Source organism: Vidua macroura, chromosome 14 (genome assembly GCF_024509145.1).
Source record: "Vidua macroura isolate BioBank_ID:100142 chromosome 14, ASM2450914v1, whole genome shotgun sequence".
In the NCBI taxonomy this organism is placed as follows: domain Eukaryota; kingdom Metazoa; phylum Chordata; class Aves; order Passeriformes; family Viduidae; genus Vidua; species Vidua macroura.
Window position 1 is genome coordinate 1,235,603 of NC_071584.1, and position 22,657 is coordinate 1,258,259.

The following is a 22,657-nucleotide window of genomic DNA, read 5'->3' on the forward strand; positions in this document are numbered from 1 at the left end:
GCACAGAGGTGAGGAGAGGCTGCCTGGCAAGCACTGGCCTGAAGAGAGGGACAGGAGTCATGAGCTTCTCAAAGGGAACACCCCTGCCTGAGGCAGAGAAGCCCTCAGCCTGGGAGGACAAAACCTGCCACCTCAGGCCCTTCTCAAGGCATCCTTCCTCAGCTCCAAGGCAACTCCATCTCTCCTGTGCTTCAGCATAAATACCCTTCAGAGTCTCTACCAGTGGATGCTCAAGCTCATCTTCCCTCCAGAAAGAGGCTGCCATGTTGTGGCACATTTCTCTGATGACACAGGGTTAGCTCAGAGCAAAAGCTCTGTGCACCAGAGCCCACTCTGGGTTATTTTCAAAGAGGAAGCACAACTGAATTCTCTGCAGGCATCCCAGCAGCCTTCATCCACCAGCCCTGAGCAGCTCCAGGATGTTCTCCAGCCAGCCAGGCAGCAGGGAAGGGACTGTGCTGAGCAAGAGCAGTAGTGGGCAGGCAGGAAGGCAGGCAGGCAGGCAGATGTGTCTGAGCCTGCCAAGTTCTGGCATCCATTACTGGAAGTGTGTCTTGACATTTATCTTGTGAGGAACAGAGAGCAGACGCTGTTTCCTCACAGCACGACGCAGATCTGAAATGCATCACATCCTCCCCCAGCCACAGACGTTTCTGTGCAGGGGAAGGGCTTGACCAGCATGAAGCTCTCTGCCTTTCAGCCAGGAGATGCCCTGCCTGCAAAGAGCCCTGCTGCAGCACGGGCTGCCTGGCTGAATCCTCCTGGACCCCAGGGATCTTTTGACTTTCATGGCTCAGCTGCCAGGGTTGCCTGGGCTGGCTGATCTGGTCCTCACAGAGTTTCTGGTGTCTCCAGGAAGAAAAAACACATCCTGGCTGTCTCTATTAAGCCCAAGCAAGGGCTTGGGCTTAATTGGCAAGCCAAAGTGTGTGTGGTTTCAATGCTGAGCCCCAGCCAGATAAGCCATGGGCCAGGGAGGTTCTGAATCTCCCTTTCCTCATGCTAGGTGGAGAGCTCTCAGTGTGCTCCCCCAGCGGAGTCAGATGTGGGGAATGTTTGCAGCTATTGCAGCTGTGCAGGTGGGCACCGTTCTCTGAAAATTTGCCAGCACATAACAGAAACAGGCAGCATCAGGCTGAAGAGAGCACCCGAGCAGGGACCACGGCCAATAGGGAGCAAAGCAGAATGTGGGCAATCACAGCTTAAATCCAAGCTCAGCCAAGGAGCTATGGCCAAGCTGCCGCTACGTCCTCCATCTCAGTTTTCCCACATGCAACCAAGAGGGAATGAACAGACTTAGATATCGTTTTTCTGTCTGTCAGGTGTCTCTTGTCACATTTCCCCCTCCTACTACACATTCCATGATTAACTTCAGGGCTCGTCTCTGCTCTCTGTATCTCTTGCCTCCTACTCCACGTTTCTACCAGCCTGTTTCTAGCCCATGAGTGCAGGAGAAGCCCTGCACCAAGGGCTCCTACCTCCAGCACATCTCAAAACCATGCCCCACCAACCTCCCCCTCCTCCTTGCCAGCTGTTTCAGCTGCTAGGTAAGGAATGCTCTGCAGACCCTTCTTGGTCATCTGGGCAGGGATGGGAAGATGAGGCTCCCAGCAGCATTCTCCAGCCTGGTGGGCACATCTGCTGGGGCTGAAGCCAGCCAGGCACCCTTTGACTTTTCTAGTTCATTATTTTCTCATCCTAATCAGGCTGTCCAGGGAACCCTGCAGACAAAGTCTGGGCCACAGGTTCCACCAGGTGCATGTACAAAACACGGCCCACTTAGCTCTTCGTTGCCTTTCTTCTGCTCCTGGTATTGACTCCCTTAATCTCCTACTAACACTGCAACCCTGTTATGTGCTTAGTACACAGAACTTGCTTAGCATCAGGACCTAAATTTGATGAAGCCTTACACCACAAGTTGTGAATTTCCACCCAGATAGGCTGAACTTTTACCAAGTTAAGTAAGAGGGGGCCCCAGAGCTGGTTTGAGCTGGAAGATAAGGAAGCAGGGAAGGCTGCTACCGTCATTATGTCAGCTGACACAGCAGTCTTAGAGATAAGAGAAGGAACAACCCACCTAGAGACAGTGAGGGGACCCAGTAAAGAACAGGAACACCCCAGATCCTCATATTACTAGTGGTCAGAACTGTCATGTGAGGGGTGGGAACTTATATTGTAAGGATATAATTACCCAAGGATTCCTTTGATTTGGGTTCCTTTTTGTAGGTACCTGGCTCAAGCTGTTCTACATGTGCAATAAATAAACAACCCATTTACTTAGTGGATTGGTAATTTATCTTCTTCAAGCAGGCCCAAGCCCTGTTGATGGTGGCATAAATCCTGGCAGGTGGGGTAATTCCTTCAACAAAGCCCAGAGCCCCAGATGAGCAGCGTGAGGCTGAGGATAGGGCAAGAAGGGGAGCTACGTCTGGATGATGCAGGACTCCGGGCAGGTGATCCCACGAAAGTGTGCAACAGCTGCCATAGGAATGGGACTGTTGGGAAGAGCACTCCCAGTCCAGGCTGTGCTTTGGGACTCTGTGCTCCTGGTAGTGTTACAGCAGTTTGCTGGAGCCAGTCACATCAGTGCCTGCAGCTCCCACACCTCCTTTTCCGTGCATCTCACAGCATTCTGGGCTTTCTTATAGCCCAGTCAGCAACAGATTTGTTCCCACGAGGCAGGAGAAACTTGCTGTCAGAACAAGATGGATTTTCCTTCTTTCTCTGCCTCCCTCCACCCTGTTCCTCCCCCGCCCCCCGTTTTCCTGTTTCCTTTCTCTAGAAGTTTGCATCCTTCTTCTCCTTTATTTCTTATGTTAACTTTAGACCAACTCAGCCCAGAGAACTCATCTAGCAACAATGTGGGAGTCTGGTACAAGGCAACATCTAAACCTCCAGGACCCCAGGGATGGTGTGAAAAACCCTTTCAGTGTTTTCTTAAAGAATAATGCAGCAGAATTAACTTTCCATGCTCAAATAAAGCTCAGACTTCACTTGATAAGTCTCACATCAGTAAGACCTACAGTGAGGGCAGAAATGGTTTGACAGAAGCCCTTTGCACCATGCATGGCTCACAAATGCAGGGATTTGCCATCCCACCCATGCAAGTTGAAGGAGGTTGGAAGACCCAGAACAGCTCAAGAAGAGGGCTGACCTTGCTAGAGTGCAGAGAAAGGTACCCTGGAGCTCTGCACACTGGCAGAAGGCACAAATGACCATTGGTTTGTGAGAGCCAGCTACGCACCAAGGCCACTTTGGAGACGTGCTCCCATGTCCTTGCTGGGCCCTGCCCAGAGCGTCCAAATGAGAGAAATGAAGATGGTGAAGGGCCTTGAAAGGAAGCCTTGTAAGGAACAGTTGAGGTCACTTGGTCTGTCCAGCCTGGAGAAGAGACTGAGCACAGACCTCATTGCTCATGAGAAGGGGCAGACACTGATCCCTTCTCTGCGGTGACCCCTCACAGGACCCCAGGGAACGGCTGAAGTTGTGTCACGGGAGGTTTCGCTGCATTTTAGGGACAGGTTCTTCCCCCAGAGGGTGGTCGGGCACTGGAACAGGCTCCCAGGGCAGAGGTCACAGCAGCAGCCGGACAGAGCTCACGGAGCCTTTGGCCAAAGCTCTGGGGCACAGGGTGGCACGCTTGGGCTGTCCCGGGCAGGGCCCGGAGCTGGCCTCGATGACCCTCGCGGGTCCGCTTGGGGCAGCTTGGGTGCACTCTGTGACCTGAATGCTTGGGCACGACCAGGGGCGGGCACGGGCGAGAGGCCGGCACAGCCCTGAGGCGATGGGGACGCTCCCACGGGCGAAAAGCCCCCGCGCGCGGTGAGGCGAGGCGAGGCCGAGCGGCGGCGGGGACACCCAGCGCCACCCTCCCGGCACCGGCCGCTCTGCCCCGCCGCCGCCGGGCGGCCCTGCCGAGCCTCGGCCCGTCCTCGGCCCGCCCCCGCCGCCCGGCTCCGCCCGGCCCCCGCCGCACTCGGGCGGAGCGTGCGGGGAGCCCGCGGCGCTGCCGCAGCCGGGCCGGGCCGCTCAGCGCTGCCGGGGCCAGCGGGACCGGCCGCAGCTGCCGCCGGGATGACCCTCAAGTCGGGACGCAGCTCCGGCGGCGGCAGCAGCAGCATGAGGACGGCGCTCTCCGACCTCTACCTGGAGCACCTCCTGCAGAACCGGCCCAAGCCCGAGGTGAGCGGCCCGCTGCGCCCCCAAACCCCGCGCCTGCGCCCCGCTCCCGGCCCCATCCCCGCCGAGCCCCGGCAGGGAGCCCCGGCGTGCCACGCTCTCCTCCGGGCCCTCAGCCCAGCACTCTGCGCCCGGCACGGGTCCCCCGGGGGTGCCGCTCCATCCCTTCCCTCCCGCACACGCAGGCTCCCACAGGCAGAGACCCTCCCGCTCACCCGGGTGCGTGCCCCGCGCCTGGCGTTGCTGGTCCCCAGCGCCCCGGGAGCAGGGATGCTCGCTGGGGACGCGGGGTGCCTCCGGGGAATGGTCAGCCAGCATAGCCGGCAGGGCACAGGGAGCTGGGTGCAGCGGAGCAAGGCTCCAGCATCCTGCCGCGGAAGAGATTGTGCTTGTTTTGCTGCAAAGTTGTAGCTGGTCTGAACTGGAACTGCCGGTCACATGAGCTGATACAGCTGCTGAGCAACCTCCAGGTCCGCGGCAGGGGTTGGACGAGGGTGGGGGTCTCTTCCCCAGGGAAGGAGAATGCAGGCAGCCCTTCTCACGCCTGCTCCGGGACAGGGAGTGAGCCGATGGCCGCATGCACCCCACCTCCAGCAGAAGGAGAGCAGGCTGCACCAGCCCTCTTCGTTCTGCTGGGTGGGCTCCTTCCCCACTTAGTGTTGTTCGGAGTAGCTCGGGTGCAGCCAGGAGAAGGTCGGCGGTTGCCGGTGTTAAACAGCTGGTGCCTTTCTCCCGGCAGAGATTTCCAGCTTTGAAAAACCATCCTTGCTGACGCCATGGTATAACGTGCCTGGGCTAAGGTTTCCTTGCAGCTGTGGGGAGCCTCTGAGAGAGAGAGCAGGGAGGAAATTTCCCTGAAAGTGCTGTCCTTGGCCCATCGTGTTGGACATTAAAATGTGCAAAAGAGGCTTGTCAGATCTGCCTCACACCAGTGGCTCATCTGTTTTTCATGATTTAACCCTGACAGTGTGCTTTGAGAAAAATAGTAGGAAAAAAATAATTAAAGCAAAGTGTCTGAACCAGGCAACTGCTGAAAGGAGCTCTCCCATCCCTCTGCCTGGCAGATCCAGACAGAGGGCCTGCCTGGCTGCAACAGAGCAAGGATCAATTGCCAATAGCAGCAGAGCGTGGAAAGTGTAGGAGCTGCCCTACAGCTTCCTGGTGCTGTGGTGTATTTATTTCAGTAGGGATAAAGGGAGAGGTGGTGAACTGAGATCTGCATGAGGCCTTTTGAAGGGAGCTCTATACGGCTGGCTTCAGCAGTGTCCTGAGCTTGCCAGTCACAGATACCCATCTCTGTGTCATGGGCATGCAGAGATGGGGCTGGCCCATGGTGGCTGTGGCCCCTCCATGGGCCACCAGGACATCGCCCCACAGCAGTGTCCCTTCTTGGGAAGGGTGCTGACTCTGCCTGGCTGCTCCTGGTCTGAGTCAAACAGGGTGACTGGGAGGTTTCTCTTCTGCATTTTCTCTGGCAGAGCCATGTGCTGGGAAATGCTGTCCTGTGTTCCTCACGTGGTGGCAGGGCATGCAAATCATGGCAAGTGGAAGCCATGTTATTGCTAGAAAACAACCCCAGGCCTCTCCTCTTGAACCTCACCATGTGCCTGCATATCTTTGCCATATCTCCTGACTTACAAGTACAGATTTACCAAAAAGGTGTGGGCTTTACTTCCAGCTGTGCACCTGGTTGGCAGGATGACCTTGGGCTTGTCCCTTTATCATCTGTGACTCAGTTCCCCAGCTGTAAAATGGGCAGCGAACGTGACCTTTGGGAGTTTGGTGGAGAAAAGGAGGGTACTTCTGGGGAGAGCTGATCTTGAGGGTGCAGAGGGACACTGCACTTGCCTCTGGGCGGTATTTCTCAGCATCCAACTGGCAGCAGCTCCGAAGCAGAGTGAGGCCACAGTCCCCAGGGACCAAATCCTGAATCAACCCCAGGTAAAACTCAGTTGAAAGCTGAGCTAAACTTCTGGCTTTGACTGATGAAGTGGGGAGGGCTGGTTGAAACTTTTTAATCTCAAATGTATTTTGCTGTATAGCTGTGTCACTGCTGCAGGGAAAAAGCCATTTTCAAGGGCTTGTTCTGGAAGCTGGGATGGAGTGGCAGGGCAGATCCTCCTTTTGTCAGTGTTGTGGTTTCACTGGCTGTGCCTTGGAGGTTACCAGCTTCACAAACACATCTGGAAGGCTGCATCAGCCTTTTCTGGTGGGAAGGTGGTGCCTCAGCAAAAGTGAATGTGCTCCCTTGAAAATCTGGCCCATCTCCATTGCAGCACTCTCTGATCTGGAGTCAGTGTGAGGGCACACAGAGCTGGCAGCACCTTCTGCCTGCCACCATTTTGTATCCTCCCTATTCCTCTTCTCCCCTTTCCCACAGAGACCTGTTGGTGTTGCTGGGCCTTTTCCTGATGTCAGCAATGTAATCCTTTTTGGTTTAAATGCTCGTTGGTTTGATTCTTGTTTTTAAACTTCAGTCATATTGCTAGAAGGGATTTTAGGTGAGATTGTTCTTGTGGCTGTGCAGGCAGACTTGAGAAGTCAGTAGCCCCTGGCAGAATGAATTACTTCTAAATATCTATGTGGCTGTAGCTCCCCAGCCTGCTGGGCAGCCTTAAAGCAGCTCCCAAGCTCAATTTTTTGCTACTTTGCTTTTTTTACACATAGCTGTATTTTTTAAGCTGTACGAGACCAAAATGGACAGATCCTGGATGGGGAGGGAGGCAAGGCTGGAAGCACTGGAGGGTGGGAGGAGATATTGCTGGGTGAGGACATCTCTGCACCAAGCAGTGCCCCAACCTCCCTGCATGCACCCATGGCGATTATAATGTGAGGGGGTCATGGTTCATGGAGGGAGCTGGGATTTTGTTCCTCACAGTGTGGGAAGAGCGTATCTTCCTGCCAGCCAAGAGGGCAATCCCAGAGCAACCTGGCTCCAGGGTTCCTTCTTGCATCCAAGCTGCTGTACTTTGGGGGCTGCCTTGGCAAAACCAGCAGTACTTTTCTCCGTGTACTCGCTAGGCAGCCCTGTTTTTCCAAAGCTACCTGATACTGAAGTCTCTTTCTTAGAGCAGCAAGGAGAGCCCAGGGACCAAATCTCTGAATGTGCCCTTTGCACTATAGTGCTGCTTTCCTCAAGTGCTGCTTCAGCCTCCTGCAAACAAGCTGCCCAGTTAATGTTTGATTTGCCCATGGCTTGCAGCCTGGTGGAGCAGCAGCAGCCCTGGCATACAGTGGGGGACGGGATGCCAAGTCCTGGAATCCTCGCCACTTTCCCTGTTGGTAAACACTGCCCAAGGAACTGGGTGCACTTCCCTCTGCCCCGGGATATGGGGCAGAAATCTGGGCACTTGAGGAAAATGCAGACAGGGGGTTGTGGGGCACCTCTGACCCATGGAGCTGGTGGCTCTTGTGTGCATTGCCAGTGGAGCAGGATTTATGCAGGAGGATTTGTACCCCTGTCAGCCAGCTGCAAGGCCCACAGGGCTGCTGGCTACTGGGCCGTCCAGCACTGCTGTTGCACGGCTCAGCCTCCTTGCCCCATGTCTGCCCCAGCACGGGCCCTGGCGGTGACAGAGCCCGGGGCTGTGCACAGCTGGCAGTGGCTGATGGCCACGAGCTGGCTCCCAGCAGCACTTACAGACGTTTCCTGTGGAGCAGTGCACAGGAGCAGTCTGGCCAGTCTCCGGCGTGACTCAAAAGGCTCTTGAGGTCACAGGCACCGCTGGGCCGAGCCAGCCGTGAGCGTGGCAGCTGCCAGGAGAGCGCAAGGCAATCCGGCCAGCCAGCTCGTGTGCCAGCACGAGAGCCACGCACGTCTCCTGTTTCTGGGTGCCAACATCAGGGCTGAATCTGCCACCCCGAGGGTCCTGGCTGTCCTCGTGAACCAGGCATTTTCTCATCCCATCCACTGGATGCCTGGTGCCACCAGCAAAAAAGCCCACACCATCCCAGTATGGCTCTGGTTTTGGAGGACCCTTCTGCATTCAGAGTTGCCATCAAGTGAGCAGAGGCCATCTGCAGGCACAGCAGCCAGTCTCTGGTGACAGACCTTGTTCTCCAGGAGTCACTAGGGTGACACTGGTGCTGTGTCAGCATTGAGGGCTGGGTGTTTTCTCCAGCTCTCAGCAAAAAGCAAAGGTCAGGGCCAGGAGGCTCAGCTGATGGGGATGGTGAGGATGGGAACTCCCAGTCCCTGGAGCAGACTCTGCTGTGTCCTGGGTCATCAGGCTGTGCTGAGCCTAGAGGTTTGAAACCAGGGACTGCATGCTCTAACACTTTCCCAAGGCATGACCAAGATAAGTATGATCTGTGCTGACTCCAGCCACCTCACGGGCACTTTGGCCTCAGGTTGGGCTGGAGAAGGTCCTTGTCCTCCTGTTCCTCCTTGCATCTGCTGGTTTGGCAGAGGGGTTTGGCAGCTGACAGAGAGCTGTGGGACAGCTCTAGGCACGCACACTGCTGGATCTGTTCCTCTGCACTGCAAATGGTGTGGTAGCATCATGCCCTGTTGGGCTGGCAAGCCAGGCTGGGAGGGATGGATACAAGTTGTTCTTCCTTCCACCCTGCAAGTCCGTGGCCTGGGTGCTGTTCTGGGCTGGGATTCAGCCTTCTTCTCCATGTTTAAGCCGTTGGCAGCTGGAACCCACGTGGTCGCCTTTCGAGGAGGAGGTTGGTTGGCACTTCTGGAAGTAGTTGGCTTAAAAATAAATCACTGTATCATGGCCACACAGCTCCCTGAGCCCTTCTCTCCCTGGCCTAGCCCCACAGTGCCCTTTCTGGGGGCTGTGACAGTGACCGTGCCTGCTCTGTCCCTCTCTGCAAGCACCTTTCCTGCTATTCTTGTTAGTCCTGACTCTGCTGCCCCTTCCTTTGGCTCCCTCCCTGCTTTCTGCCATTGCACAGAGCTGGATGACTGCCTCAGCCAGCAGCATTCCAGAACATCCCTACCAAAGCTCATGTTATTGTGGTTTAGTGCCACGGCTACAGCCCAGTAGCAGGTGCTCTTCACGAGCCTTCCCCTGGGCTGACCAGATCTGCCTCCCCACCTGGCAGTGTGGGGCTGCAGCTTCTCTGCTCCAGGCCAGGAGGCTGGGGTGGGTGAGAGCGAGCTGGGGCAGGGAGGTCAGGCTGCTCTTTCCCAGCTCCTGGCATGGAGCTTCTGGCCCTGGTGCTCAGCTGACAAGTTGGGCTGTGGTGGGGAGAGGTGTTGGCTCTGCCTGTCTGGGCATGGCCACGTCACTGATGCAGGACTGAAGCTGCTGAGGACCTTGCTGGGTATCCCTGTGGCTTTGCTGGCTGTGGCTCTCAGCTCAGGCACTGCTGGGAGGGAGGGTACAGGCTGCAAACTGGGCAGCAAAGCCACGAGTCTGGTGTGGAGTGGGACAGCCAGGAGGGTTTGTTTTGCATCATGGGCTGGTGTGGGAATTTGTGCTAACAGGACAGGCAGAGGCTGCAGATCGAAGCTGGTCTGGATTTTGCTGGGCCAGCACTGATTTGGAAGAGGCTTGAGGAAAGTCCACTGCAGCTGGGGACAAACAGGCACATTTGTGAGCTGTGTAGAGACATTGCCCAGTGTGTCTGAGGGATTTAGCAGGACTTTCTTGGGCTGTGAGGGAGAAGCTCACCAAGCAGGAAGCCTTTGTATGGGACCCAAAGCACTCTCTGTCAGCCCCGGTGCCAGCACATGCTGGAAACCAAGAACAGAGGTTTCCTCAGGACTGAGAGCCCGTGCTTTGCTTCCCAGTGCAAACCATCATGAAAGGACCTGGAGCTGGGAAGGGGAATGGGATGTTTCTGGCTGGCTTGGGAGCACTGCCTTCAGTGCCTGGATGTTGGCACTGCACCGTGTCATTTGCCCACTGATGTAGGTCAGGAAAGGTTGAACTTGCAAACTGAGCCAGAGCAAAGCCTGGCTCCAGTTCTCAAGGGTGAGTCCCAAACTGTTCTGTTCACTTGGTGAAGAAGTCCAGGGCTTTATGCTCTGCAACAAGCTACCTGTGAGCCAAGTGCTGCTGTGACACACAAGGAGTGTTTGTGACTCTTTGCTTCAGAAGAGCAGCTGTGAACTCTTTTGGCTTCTTCTACCTGTAGCTTCTCCAAATTTTTCCTACCTCCTGTGTTTCCCAAGCTGGAAAACTACAGATTAAACCCACATCCACATCTCCAAGGCTGAAGTTCTTCTTCTCCTTTTCTTTTCTTGCCCTTAGTGTCTTCTCCTCCCCCATGCTCCACCTGCGCCGCAGGCACCTTAACACGTTTGAGTAGCTGAGCCCCAGAGCAGGGATCCAGCATTCCCAGGCGGAGCCCCTAAACCGTGGTGTCTGTTTTGCCCCGACAGGCCATGACTCAGTCCCCAAACGCCCTGACTGAGGACATTTATACCAACGGCTCAGCGACCCTGGGCAGCCCCTCGCACAGCGGCGGCCGCGAGGTGCGCAAGATCCGCCTTGTCCAGTTCGAGAAGGTCACCGAGGAGCCCATGGTGAGAGCTGGCAAGGCCCCCAAGCTCAGTGGCACCCGGGGGGGTGGAGGGGCAGCTTGAGCTGTGCCAGCAGGCTGGCCTTGAGGGAAACAGGTCACTGGAGAGCTCGGCCGTGGGAAGAAGGTGCTGGACTCTGCCTTCTGCCCGGGGACCTGAAGCGAGCCCCACAAAGGGTGGTGATGCTTGTGCCAAGAGGAGCTGCAGCAGCCTGAGTTGGCCTAGCAGGGGTCTTCCCCCCAGCCACTGCACAGCCCGCAGTGGGCATAGGCCTGGAGAGGACTTTGTGAAGGCAGGAGAGCTCTCCCCTGCAGTGAGCAGTCATGGATTTTCCTGTCTTCCAGGGAATCACGCTGAAGCAAAATGACAAGCAGAGCTGCATGGTGGCCAGGATCTTCCATGGGGGCATGATTCACAGACAAGGTAACAAGGCCTTTGGAGAAGCGGTGCATGGGGTGCACATCTGCAGGTGGTTTCTTCCCACGCAGCAGTAATGCAGGTCCTCAGCACTGCTGGCTTTCCCCTGTGACATGGACATCTGTGCCTGTTCCTCCCCTAGGGATGTGTCAGGAACTTGGGACTCACTGGTCTCTCTGCATGGTTGTCATGTTAAAACACTGGAGACTTTAGGGATAAAAAAAGGGTTGGGGGAAGGGCTCTCCCAAAAAGGAACTGGAGATCATCTGTCTCTGTCTCGTGATGGGGTCACTGTAAGAAGAGATGGATCATACCCCAGAGGCCGTGGGGGAAGCTCTTCCATTCCTAAAGTGCACAGGTGGGACAGGCATCCTGTCGATTGGCTCTGCAGATCAAAAGAAGGTGCCAAAAGAAATAAATAGGTGCTGTTTTCTGGTTCTGGGTATTGCCAAGGAGGCGTGGATACGAGATGTTCTCTGCTTAGAAGAGGCTGCTTTTCCAGCCTCGGATCCAAGTGGGAAGTCTGTGCTTACCACTGCCAAAATAAGACAGGAGCCATTCCAATAACATTACTGGAGCCTGATTTTAGTAATATATCTGAGGCTGTAATCTGCCTGGGTATGTGAACTGAAAACACAAAGTCAGGAATGCTTGTGTTAAGGGCCGTGTGAGGAGGTTGTGATTGGCTTCAGGTGAGGTACTTGGGGTTGCGTTTGAAACGCTGATGCAGGTGCTTTGACCAGTCCAGAGCACTTTGCACACAGTGGAAAGCAGCCTTCGGACTGGCTAGGTGTGTGTGTTGGGTGGAGGGGGAAGAATTCATTCCCCTTGTGCTTTCCTGCCACGTGCTTAGATGGCATGTGTGGTTCTAGAAGCACTGCAAGGCAAAGAGTGCAGTGTCCTGGCCCTGGAGGCTGATGGAGCTGTGTAAATTGGGTTTGGTGAGCAGCTCTTGTCCCTTCTCTGCATTTTCATGTTTCTCACATTGCTGGCAGGCTCCCTTCACGTGGGTGATGAAATCATAGAAATCAATGGGCAGAGTGCGAGCAACCACTCAGTTGACCAGCTGCAGAAGATGCTGGTAGGTATCTGTGTGTGTCAGGGCTGTTCCCTGGGAAGGACCCCTTTGGCCTGCATGCTGTGAGCCTTCACCCCCTCCCACACACCGGAGCCAGCACACAGCTGCCTCCATGCAGCAGTGTGGTGTGGCAGAAACCATCCTGCATGCAGCCCCCTGTGCTTGCTGCTTGTTTCTGGCCTCCTGGAGCAGCAGTGAGGGCTGTTGACTGGGTCCCTGACAGGTGCTGATCCTGTGTGGGGCTTGGAAACCACCTCTGTTTGCCAAGGCTGCTGTGCAGCTCCAGCCCAGGGCGGGCTGCTCTTGCAGACCTGAGCCACACATGCATGTCACGTTGGTGCCATTTGTCTGCTGCTGAGGTCGTGATGATTCTGTCAGGCCCTTGCCAGAGACAGCTTTGGACAGGGCCTCAGAGCTGCCTTGGGTTCATACATTGATGATCCTGATCTCTGCCCAGCAAATGACACTTTGTTGGAGGGAGGTGGTGCTGCTGCTGAGAACCCCCACCAGCAGCCTAAGGCAGGAGGCTTGGCCTTGCCAAAGTGCCACAGGATGTCCCTGCTGCAGACAACAGGACCAAAGAGGAGCTTGTCTTTGTTTTTGCTTTCTGAGAAGAGTGGTTGGCCCAGGAGGCCCCTCCAAGCCTCCACATGTGGTTGTCCCTCAGGACCATGTGGGTGTTGTGATACGTGTGAGGCAACAGTGCACTGGCCTGTGGCAGGCAAGAGAGTGCTGTGCTCTAATGTCACCAGGAGGGCCAGAGCAAGGGGCCAACACAGAGGGGACCTGGAACAGTCAGCCTCTCCTCTCAGGCTCCTCACTGGAGCAGCCAGAGCAGAGATGATGCAGCTCTCCGTGTTCATTCTGGTGGTGCTTAGCAGTACCCACACCCAGACCCTTGTGGGGGTGCTGGTGTCCCCCCATGGGAATGGGACAAGTATGGCCAAGCACAGCTATTTCTGACCAGGCTGTGGTGTCCCCCAGCACCACAGCACGGTGGGGTGCCCCAGAGCCCTGCCTTTGCAGGTCCTGGTACTCAGCACCTCCCTGCACAGGTTGCTGCTGTTGAGCTGCCTCCAGACACCACCTCCTCCAACTCTTCTTTCTCCCCTTTGTTCACTAGAAAGAAACCAAGGGGATGGTCTCATTAAAAGTCATTCCCAACCAGCAAAGCCGCCTCCCTGCTCTCCAGGTAAGTGCAGCCTCTGGACCCGCGGGCAGTGCTGGGACATGGCTGTGGGGCAGGGTGGGACCAGAGCAAATCATGCAGGACCAGTGCTGGGAAGAGAGCTGTGCTCAGCCAGGGGTGTCAGGGCAAAGGGGTGGCTGCCTTGTCTGAGCTGCTGGAAGGACCTGTCCTGTGCTTACATCCCTGCAAACAGCCATATGTTGGGCCTGTGTGGATGCATTCACCCAAAGCGTGTGCAGGAACACGGTCTGGGATGGTTGAGCCACCGGTGGTGTTTGGGGATGGGAAAGCAGTGGCAGGTGCACACCAGGGAGGCGTGAGGGTCTCTTTCAGAGCCACTACCGTGTGAGACAGGGGCAGCCCCTGGCCCTGGTCCCCGCTGTCCCCAGGGCCGGGCGCAGCAGCCCCAGAAGGGGTGACGTCAGTCCGGATGCCGCCGTGCACAGCGTGGGAGGAAGGAAGCAGTGGGGGGAAGGAAGGCAGTTCCTTGCACCTGCTGTCACTGCCAGGGGAGGGGGGCCATACTGTGTCACCTGCATGGCTTTGCCTTTGGAGTCCTGCTGTGGCTGAAATAGAGCAGTGGGGAGGGCTGTGTTCTCTGCCACGACTTCAGGGCATGGTAGCTGGGTTGCTGTCTTGTCCTTGTGCAGGAGCCAACCCCAGCGCAGCCCCCTGCCATGGACAGGCAGGGGAGGGAGAGGAGTTCAGAGGCACAGGGTGGGGCTGGATGGTACTGGGATGGGCTGAGGGAGCACACATCGTTCTTTACCCACAGAAGCTGAAGTTCTGAATGTGGTGGCAGGTGTTGGTGGCTCTGTTTCTTCCTCAGTTTATGCTGTCCCCAGTCCTGCTCAACCAGCTTTGCATGTGTGTTTATTAAACACTGGCCTTGTCTGTCCTTCCCTGTGTCAGTCTGCCCTCCCTGAACTGACCCAGCCAGCTCCAGTTGGCCAACTCCATGCCAGGAGAAAATCTACCCCAGAAGAAAAGAATGCTGGTTCACCTGAGGCTGGGAAAGACACAGGGACAAACTCCTTCCCAGCAACAGTTGTACTCCTTCCTGCTGAGCCCAGGGCAGTGGTGCTGTCTGCTGCTCAGAGCCACAGCTGCTTGTGCCTGTGTTTGTTGCAGTACCACCACCAAGAGTGGACTGTTTCCACTCCTGGATCCCCATGATCACCTTTATTTCAGTGCCTGGCAGGCAGGGCGGTGGAGATCCTGGCATGATTTTCCCCTGCCCTGGCTCATGATGCAGAGTGTCTCTTGGAGAATGTCTCCTTGAGAATGTCTTAATGAGAGGAAGCACAGAGCATTCAAGGCTCTTGAGGACCCCTCCAGTATATTCCCTGCAACCCTTTGACTTTAAAAGTTCAGGACTTCTCATGCTGGAGCCTGCTCAGCAGTTGAGTGTCTGGCCCCAGAGAGGGGCTGGCAGCAGGCAGGCAAAGAGCCCCGTGCAGCTGGGGGTGATGTGTGGAGCTGTCTGATGCCAGCTCCTAACTGGTGTGTGTGTTGGGGGGTCTTGTCAAGATGTCCTGGCTTGGGACACCAGTGCTGCAGGAGCAGAGAGCTCTGGGCAGTGCCTGCTGTGAATGCCTTGTGCTTGTGTGGATGATCAGCTTCCTGGTGCCAGAGAGTGCTTTCAAAGCAAGCAGCAGTCCTCATCCTGAAAGGAGATTCCACTATTATTGTTTTTCCTAATTGAATTTTTTTTTGTGAGTGCTCTCATGTCACAACTTGATCCATATGGTCTTTTCTGGCAGTGAAAGGGAACCATGTTTGTGTCCTGATGGCTCTGTGCCTGCAGCAGCACAGCTGAAGGAAATGGTTTTAATGTGGAACAAGGACAGCATGGTCTACCCTACCCCGAGGGAGGATGAGTTTCCAGGCCCTGCCTATCACATCTGAGGAAGGACAGGCATCACCCCATGTGAAACTCTTTTCCTCCTTGCTACATGCTGTGTTTCTAGGGTGACTAACTTGCTAGGCTCATGCTCAGCATTCCCTAAACTCTGCTTTTCACTTCTAATCCTCTACCCTCTGCCTGGCTTTGCCTACACTCTAGTCCTGACAGGGTCCTGCTGGGAGGAGGTGCTATAGACTCCCTCCCAAGGAGCTGAGCAAGCAGAAGGGAAGAGGAAAACAAACTTTCTCACACCTTCTTGGTCCCCAGGGCTTCCCCAGCCTCAGGAGGGGACACAGTGGCCTGGGAAGCAATAGCAGCAGCCCGTTTCCAGTTGCAGCTGTGATGAATTTTGGAAGATGTAAAAGGGACCAGGACAGACCAAGGCAGGGATGGATGTAGCACTGCAGCCTTGGCTCCCCAAAGGCCTTGTGCCATGCAGAGATTGCCCAGCTGTGGGGGGAAAGGCAGCACAGAGCAGCTGAGATTGAGCCTTGGCCTTCCCTGGGGTCCCTGTTGCAGCATCACCTCTGTGCTCGCCCCACTGCAGAGCCCAGTTGTGCACCGTGTTGGTGGGACTCCTCTGTGGCTGGCCCAACTCAGCAGCACCCAGGGCACTGCAGGGCTCCATGGCAGGGTTTGAACACCACCTGTGGGGGTGTGTGTGCCTAGAGGCAGCAGCCCTGTTACCAGCTCCCAGTAAGGCCAAGATGCCCTCATCCACTCACCACCACATCTCACTACAATTCCATAGCCAAGACCTTCCCCCTAAGCTTTGTGCATTTCATTTTTCCCCACACAGCCTTGTGGGGCCTGGAAAGAAGCAGGGGCTTTGTGCCTGGAGCCTTCTCTGCAGTCACTGCTTGGGAATGCAGTGTGGGGGCCAAGCTCAGCCACTCTGCATGGCCATGCTGACTCTGGTCTCCTCTCTCTTTTGCAGATGTTCATGAGGGCACAGTTTGACTACGACCCCAAGAAAGACAACCTGATCCCCTGCAAGGAAGCAGGACTGAAGTTTCAGATTGGTGATGTGATTCAGATCATAAACAAGGACGACAGCAACTGGTGGCAGGGCCGGGTGGAGGGCTCCTGCACTGAGTCAGCAGGACTCATCCCTTCTCCAGAGCTGCAGGAGTGGTAGGTCCCTGGATTTGCCCAGAAGGGCTGGATCTGGGAGTGGAGGCGGGAGCAGTGACCATGTGCTATCAGGAGTTCGTGCTGGGTAACACCAGTGCCACTTCTGGGACAAGGAGGAAAATGTCTCCTTCACGTGCTGCGGGGTGAGCCTTTGCCTGTCCCTGGGCTTGAGGTGACAGCTGGGCCATGGGGGCGTCCTCCTCTCTTGGCAGGCGTGTGGCGAGCGTCACCCAGCCCAGCCAGAGCGAATCCCCGAGCTGCAGCCCCTTCGGGAAGAAGAAGAAGTGCAAAGATAAATACCTGGCCAAGCACAGCTCAAGTAAGTGTGAGCAGGGCAGTGGGCTCAATCCCCAGCCCTGGCCATGCCCCTGCCTCTGGGCAGGGCTGGGTCTGTCCTCCATGGGAGTCAACCAAACAGCCCGGCTGTGTCAGCAGTGGAATCTCAGGATACCCCACGGCTGTCAGCTTTTTTTGACTCTTCTGCAGTCCTCATGTTCCTCATGTGGCCACAGCTGTGTCCCCATGTAGAGCATGAGGCCAGGGCCAGCTCAGCACTGAGCTCCCGTGCTCTCCCCTGGTGACAATCCCTTGCACTCCTGGCCCTGTGAGCTCAGGCTCCCCAACCTCAAACCCCACAGGCTGCTGAACACAGGGGAGGCAATGGCAGTGCTGCTGCTCAGCAGTCAGGGACCAGCCTGAACTGCTCCCACAGCTGCCAAGGCCTGTCCCTGCTGGGGCAGGGAACTGCCCCTCTGCCACCCATGCAGCACCCCGTGCTAAACTGAGCCAAGAGCTGGCAAAGGTGGGTGCCCGGGGACTGCTGGCTCCTGGCCCGGCCTGCAGCTCCAACCAGCAACAAACAAGGCTGTAAATCATCCAGATATATAAAGCTCCCTGCAGCATCTTGCTGCCTCCACCCCAGTTGCCAGGTCCTACTGTCCTGAGCAGAAGTACTGAGCAAAAGCAGCCCTGGCTTCTTTGGCAGCTCCCCAGCAGCCACTCTGCCCCTCACATGCTGCTTGCTGTTGGTGCTGCTCTTTTCCCCAAGCAGCCAGACGTGGATGAGCTCCCAGCCCAGTCCTGACCGCTGCTGTCCTCTGACCTGGCTTTGCTCTGGCACACGTACATGGGTCATGCTGGTGTGGCCAAGCCAGTTTTGACCCTTCCACGTCTTGTTTCTCCTCCACCCCAGTTTTTGACCAGCTGGATGTCGTTTCCTATGAGGAGGTGGTGAGGCTGCCTGCCTTCAAGAGGAAGACTCTGGTGCTCATTGGTAGGTCCTGTCCAGGCATCCTCTGCAGCACAGGGGCTGTGTGCTGGGAGCCAGGGGGAACCAGGACTGCTCAGGGGCTGGGGCAGCTTGGCCTTCGAGACCTAGTAAGGTCTGGGGAGCATTTCTTCAGCCTGCAGCAGTCATCCCATAGGCTGAGCCCCCTCCATGCAGCATGCATAGTCTGGCATCTCCTGCAATGCTGGGGAAGAGTTACTTCAGGCATTTGCAACTTCTGAGTATCTACATGGAAAATCTCTACTAAAAGCAGCTCTGCAGTTGCATCAAAGCAAGCACTCCCACACTGTGGGGAGTGAGCACTTGGTGCTGGGTTCCACGGGCATGGGCAGCCCATCCAGTCCAGCCAGGCTGGTTGCTCTGCAGGCAGCAGTCCTGTCTCCAGCTGGGGCTGGAGATGAGCATCCCCAGGGCACAAAGAACCTCACCAGGGCTGGAAGATGCCACAGACCAGCCCAGAAAGCACATCTTGGGCAGGGCCCAGGCCAAGCTCTGCACTTTTTGTCAGACCCAGCATCTCATACCAGGCTGCTCTGAGCCCAGCTCCAGTGTCCATCTCTCTCTCTCTGCAGGGGCCAGTGGCGTGGGCCGTAGCCATATCAAGAATGCTCTGCTCAGCAACAACCCAGACAAGTTCATGTACCCACCCCCCTGTAAGTACCAGCACAGGATGCGTTTCCTCTCACCTCTTTGATCCAGGACCTTCTGACAGCAGGTGGGAGAGGTGGGGAGATGTTCTCCAGCACCACCAAGCCCCTGAAGTCAGGTCCCCACGTGCCTGTAGTCCCACGTGGACCCACCTTAACCCACAGAGGCTGCAGGGCTGCTGCCCCCCCCCCCCCCTTTTCATCTTCACTCTTTTCATCCAGTGCCTGTCCCCAGCTGGCCAGGTCCCTGCTGGTCCAAAGCAGGAAGCAGTTAGCAGGGGATTAGTACAGCTTAGTCTTGATGCCTGCTCCACTCTGTTCCACTCTCCTCCTGGGGGGCCAGCAGTCACCCTCTCTCTCCCTCCCCAGACACCACACGCCCCCAGAAGAAGAATGAGGTGGATGGGAAGGACTATTACTTTGTCTCCACCGAAGAGATGACCCGGGACATCTCAGCCAATGAGTTCCTGGAGTTTGGAAGCTACCAGGGAAACATGTTTGGCACCAAGTTTGAAACAGTGCACAAGATCCACCAGCAGGACAAAGTCGCTATTTTGGACATTGAACCCCAGGTAGGGAGCAGGGGAAGGGGTGGGTGGACGGGGGCTGCCACAGATTGTGTTACCTGGGTCCTGGCTGTGACTGTCCCTGCCTTCTCTTCCCAAAGGAAAAAGCCAGCAAGCCCTGGGGTGGCATTTCCATTCCCAAGACATGGGTACAGTGAGGGTGTTCCCTGTCACAGCACACACCTGGCTGTGACACCAAGGCCACGGCCAGGCTGCTGTGGGAGTGGGTTGCAGGGACCCTTTTCCAGGAGTCCACCCAGTGAGCTCATGTCCCCAAAGCCCCCACTGCATCAATGTCCCAGCCTGGGGGAGGGCCACACTCTGGTAACTGCACCCCTCTTTCCACAGACCCTCAAGATCGTCCGCACGGCCGAGCTCTCCCCATTCATAGTGTTCATTGCCCCCACAGACAAGGCAGAGGAGGTGAGTGCCAGGCTGTCCCCTCCTGTCCCCCTCTGGATGGGCTTCTTGGTCCATGGCAGCACCTGCTGCAGCAACCCAGGGCTCCCCGTCAGTGTATCCCTGTCTCCTTGGCTTTTGGTGGCCCAGAGCTCAGCCCGGACCTGGAGTGCCAATTCCTGCGGCCCTCATCCCCCGGCACAATCACCGCGGGGGGAGCGCAGCCCGGCAGTGGGGCAGGAGCATTTACCCTGCCATCAGCTATGCAAATAGACACACAAACAAGGCTCCTTTCATTCTTTGCCTCATTAGGATGCTGATCCCCTTAACGTGAGGATGAAAGCAGCACTGATAGTGCAGTTAACTCACTCACTGCCAAGCCTCAGGCTATCACTTTCCAGGAAGCCCCCTGGCTGCAGGGATGCTGCTTACCCTGCCCTACACCCCAGCCTGGCAGGGAGATGGAAGAGAGGCCAACAAGAAAACTCAGAGCTGTGCTCCTCCTGGATTCAATGGCCACAAGGCCACCTCTTCCAACCTATTGTGTTTGTAAAGCTTAAGCTACAGAGAGTTTGCAGAAACGATATTTATGCAGCCTTCAGAGCAAGTGTTGTGCAGGTATTTAGAGGAACATTAACTGCCTGATGCAGCAGCATGGGAAGGGGAAAAGGGGACAGATCTCAGAACAGAAAGGGCCACTCTGTCACCCATCCAGAGAGGAATCACATCGTGCTGCAGTGGGCAGGGCCAGCCCTGCTGCCAGGCACTAAATATATCCCTGCAGCTCGGCTCCCTCTGAGGAGAGGGATGCGGCAGAGTTAATGTGACCCTGCAGAGCTCACATGAGCAAAAGCTGCTGCTTGCCCTGCCTCCCCTCTCCACCCCAGACAGCTGCTGGCTTCATCCACAATATAGGAAAAATTAATTTTATAAGAATAGATGAATATTTTCAGTAACTCTTTCAAAATGAAGGTAGCTAAGCAGTATCTTTTTTTTTTTTTTTTTTTGCCTCTAAGGTAGTAATTATATTTAAAATTTGTCAGTGTTGAACTGAACACCTTAAAGACAGAAGCTTGCTGTGCCCCGAGGGAGGGTGTGGTATTACAAATATTACTGTGCCATCTGTAATACATTTTTAGTGCTGACCACTAAAAGTATCAGTATTGTGATATATACCCAGGTGGTCTAACAAGAAAGAAGGGAGGGACAGAGAGACTGGTCTGATTTGGGTGCATTGATATATTTTCAGGTCTATTTCATCTATTAATAATAGATATAATTATATAATAGATATGCTAATTAATATAATCTAATAATACCCGTTTAGGTCTATTAATATCTGCGTAGAGCAGAGCTCAGTGAGCACTGCCCCCCAAGCTGTCCCTCCTCCCCAGGCACAGAAGCTGTCTGTTTTTCAAGCTGCATGAGGGAAATATGTAGAAATGCTCTGGACCTCAGTGCCAGGGGCAGAGCTGCCCAGGGGTGCACCCCTGGGATGTCCCTACAAGCTGGGCAGGAGGGAACAGGCAGCTTTGCTGTTACTAAAACCCCAGTGAAAACCAGTGGAGAGGCTGGTAAAGCTCTGCCAGCTGGTGCTGGTCTGGTCAGCTAGTGGGAAGGGAGCATCCTGCAGGGATCCCACCTCCAACCCAGCCTGAGGCCTGGAGCTGGTGACAATGCCCACCAGAGCACTGAGCAGCCTGCTGCTTGTGAACCTTTGCCCTGGGAGCTGCCACAGAGCACTTCAGAGGTAAATAGAGAGGCAGCAGGCCCCGGCCTCACTCTAGCAGGTAACCTGATGCTCCCAGCACCACACAAAGTCCAGCAAAAGCCCCAGCCACAAGCCCAGAGAGAGATCACACAACAGCTCCTGGCCCATCAGACAAGCTCTAAGGATTCTCCGTGCTCTGATACTTCCCCACCGCTGGAGCTGTTTTGGTGTTGGGAGGGTGTTTCCTGGTTGGGGTGTGCTTTGCAGTTCCTCCCCTGAGCACTGTGCTATCCCTTGCAGTCGGAGGCTCTGCAGCAGCTCCGCAAGGACTCGGAGAGCATCCGGAGCCGCTACGCGCACTACTTCGACCTGTCCCTGGTCAACAACGGCGTGGAAGAGAGCCTCCAGCTGCTGCAGGAAGCCTTTGAGCAGGCCTGCAGCTCCCCACAGTGGGTGCCCGTCTCCTGGGTCTACTGAGAGGGCACCCGTGCCCAGCTGCTTCCCATCAGCCATCCTGCAGCCACTGGGAAACACCTCCTCAGCGTCCCCTGCCCCACACAGCCCAGCACAACTCCCCTCCCGCTGCTCACGGACACCATCTCGGTTCACACACTCACGGGGTGCCCACAGCTCCTCTCCTGGGGGACAAACACAGGACACAGGCTGCCTGGGCGTGAGCCAGCTCCTGTGGCACAGCAGAGCCCAGGTTAGCTCAGAGCACAGTGCCCTGCCCTCCCCGGGCAAGGGAAAGCACAGTCCTGCTGTAGCACCCAGCTGATCTTCCCTGCAGTCCCAAGGGAAGCGGCAGAACCGGGACTTTTCCAGGCAGATGACTTCTCACCTGGCAGGAATGCACACAACTCAAAACCCTTCCTGCAGTCCTTCAAGGAAGCCCAGGTCTTAGGAGGCTTCTCCTCCATCCAAGGCTTTCCCCTCACAAATGGGGAAGGTGATGAATGTGGCATGGAGCACCCCCAGGCAGGCCTCACCACCCCATGTTCCCAGGTGAGAGTTTTCTCACTGACCCTGTGCAGCCATAGGTGTAAAAACTCACTGTATTGGGATTCTCACCGTGCAGCTTGGATTGTTACTGCCTGGCCAGAGAAACTGGGCAGCAGCTGAGCCAGTCCCACAGACCAAACCCCAGAGGGGACTCTTCAATGGGTAAATTACATCCAGCCACAACTATCTGTTGCATGCAGTAGAAAAGTGTCTACAAAGATCATCCAGGCATGTTTTCCAGTCCAGGGTGTCTCACACTGTATGCAAACATGAAAGCCATGCTCACCCCAGGGTTTGTGCTGACTCACAAGCCCCACACCACCATGTCTGGGAAGTATCACCACATCCACCATGTAGGTGAGAAATCTTATTTGTGTGTTCAGTCAGCTATAGGGGGGAAAGGGGAAGGTGGTTAAAAAGTCTTGTGCAATTTTTTTTTTAAGGATGCCAAAAATAAAAATCTATGTGCAATAGGGACCTTCGTTCTGATCTACTGCAGGGAAACAATGAGCAGCAATAAATGTGTGCTGAAACATTGCCATGGCTGGTGTTTTACCTCTCAGGCTGGGCACTGACAAAGCAATGACAAAGGCTCATCAACATGACCATTTCTCTGCCCCAGCAGCGTCTTCAGGAGAGGAGCACAGGTTGGGTATGTGG

General features: G+C 55.8%; 1 protein-coding gene across 1 annotated transcript; it reads left to right on the forward strand.

Moving 5' to 3' along the window:
• The first annotated feature begins 3,975 nt into the window (after positions 1-3,975).
• On the forward strand, positions 3,976-22,534 carry MPP1 (MAGUK p55 scaffold protein 1). The gene is made up of 12 exons (XM_053989985.1): positions 3,976-4,182; positions 10,520-10,663; positions 11,005-11,083; positions 12,073-12,158; positions 13,279-13,347; positions 16,188-16,384; positions 16,597-16,703; positions 17,577-17,657; positions 18,245-18,325; positions 18,689-18,891; positions 19,234-19,308; positions 21,296-22,534. The coding sequence occupies exons 1-12, from the start codon at positions 4,075-4,077 to the stop codon at positions 21,470-21,472; spliced, it is 1,407 nt and encodes a 468-aa protein (XP_053845960.1). The 5' UTR covers positions 3,976-4,074; the 3' UTR covers positions 21,473-22,534.
• Positions 22,535-22,657: the final 123 nt, after the last annotated feature.

Excerpts from the sequence above, each read along its gene's own strand:
- MPP1 (XM_053989985.1), top strand. The coding sequence starts at position 4,075 with ATGACCCTCAAGTCGGGACGCAGCTCCGGCGGCGGCAGCAGCAGCATG. Across the intron at positions 16,385-16,596 it reads TCTCCAGAGCTGCAGGAGTG|GCGTGTGGCGAGCGTCACCC; the intron begins GTAGGTCCCTGG and ends CTCTCTTGGCAG. Across the intron at positions 16,704-17,576 it reads CCTGGCCAAGCACAGCTCAA|TTTTTGACCAGCTGGATGTC; the intron begins GTAAGTGTGAGC and ends CCTCCACCCCAG.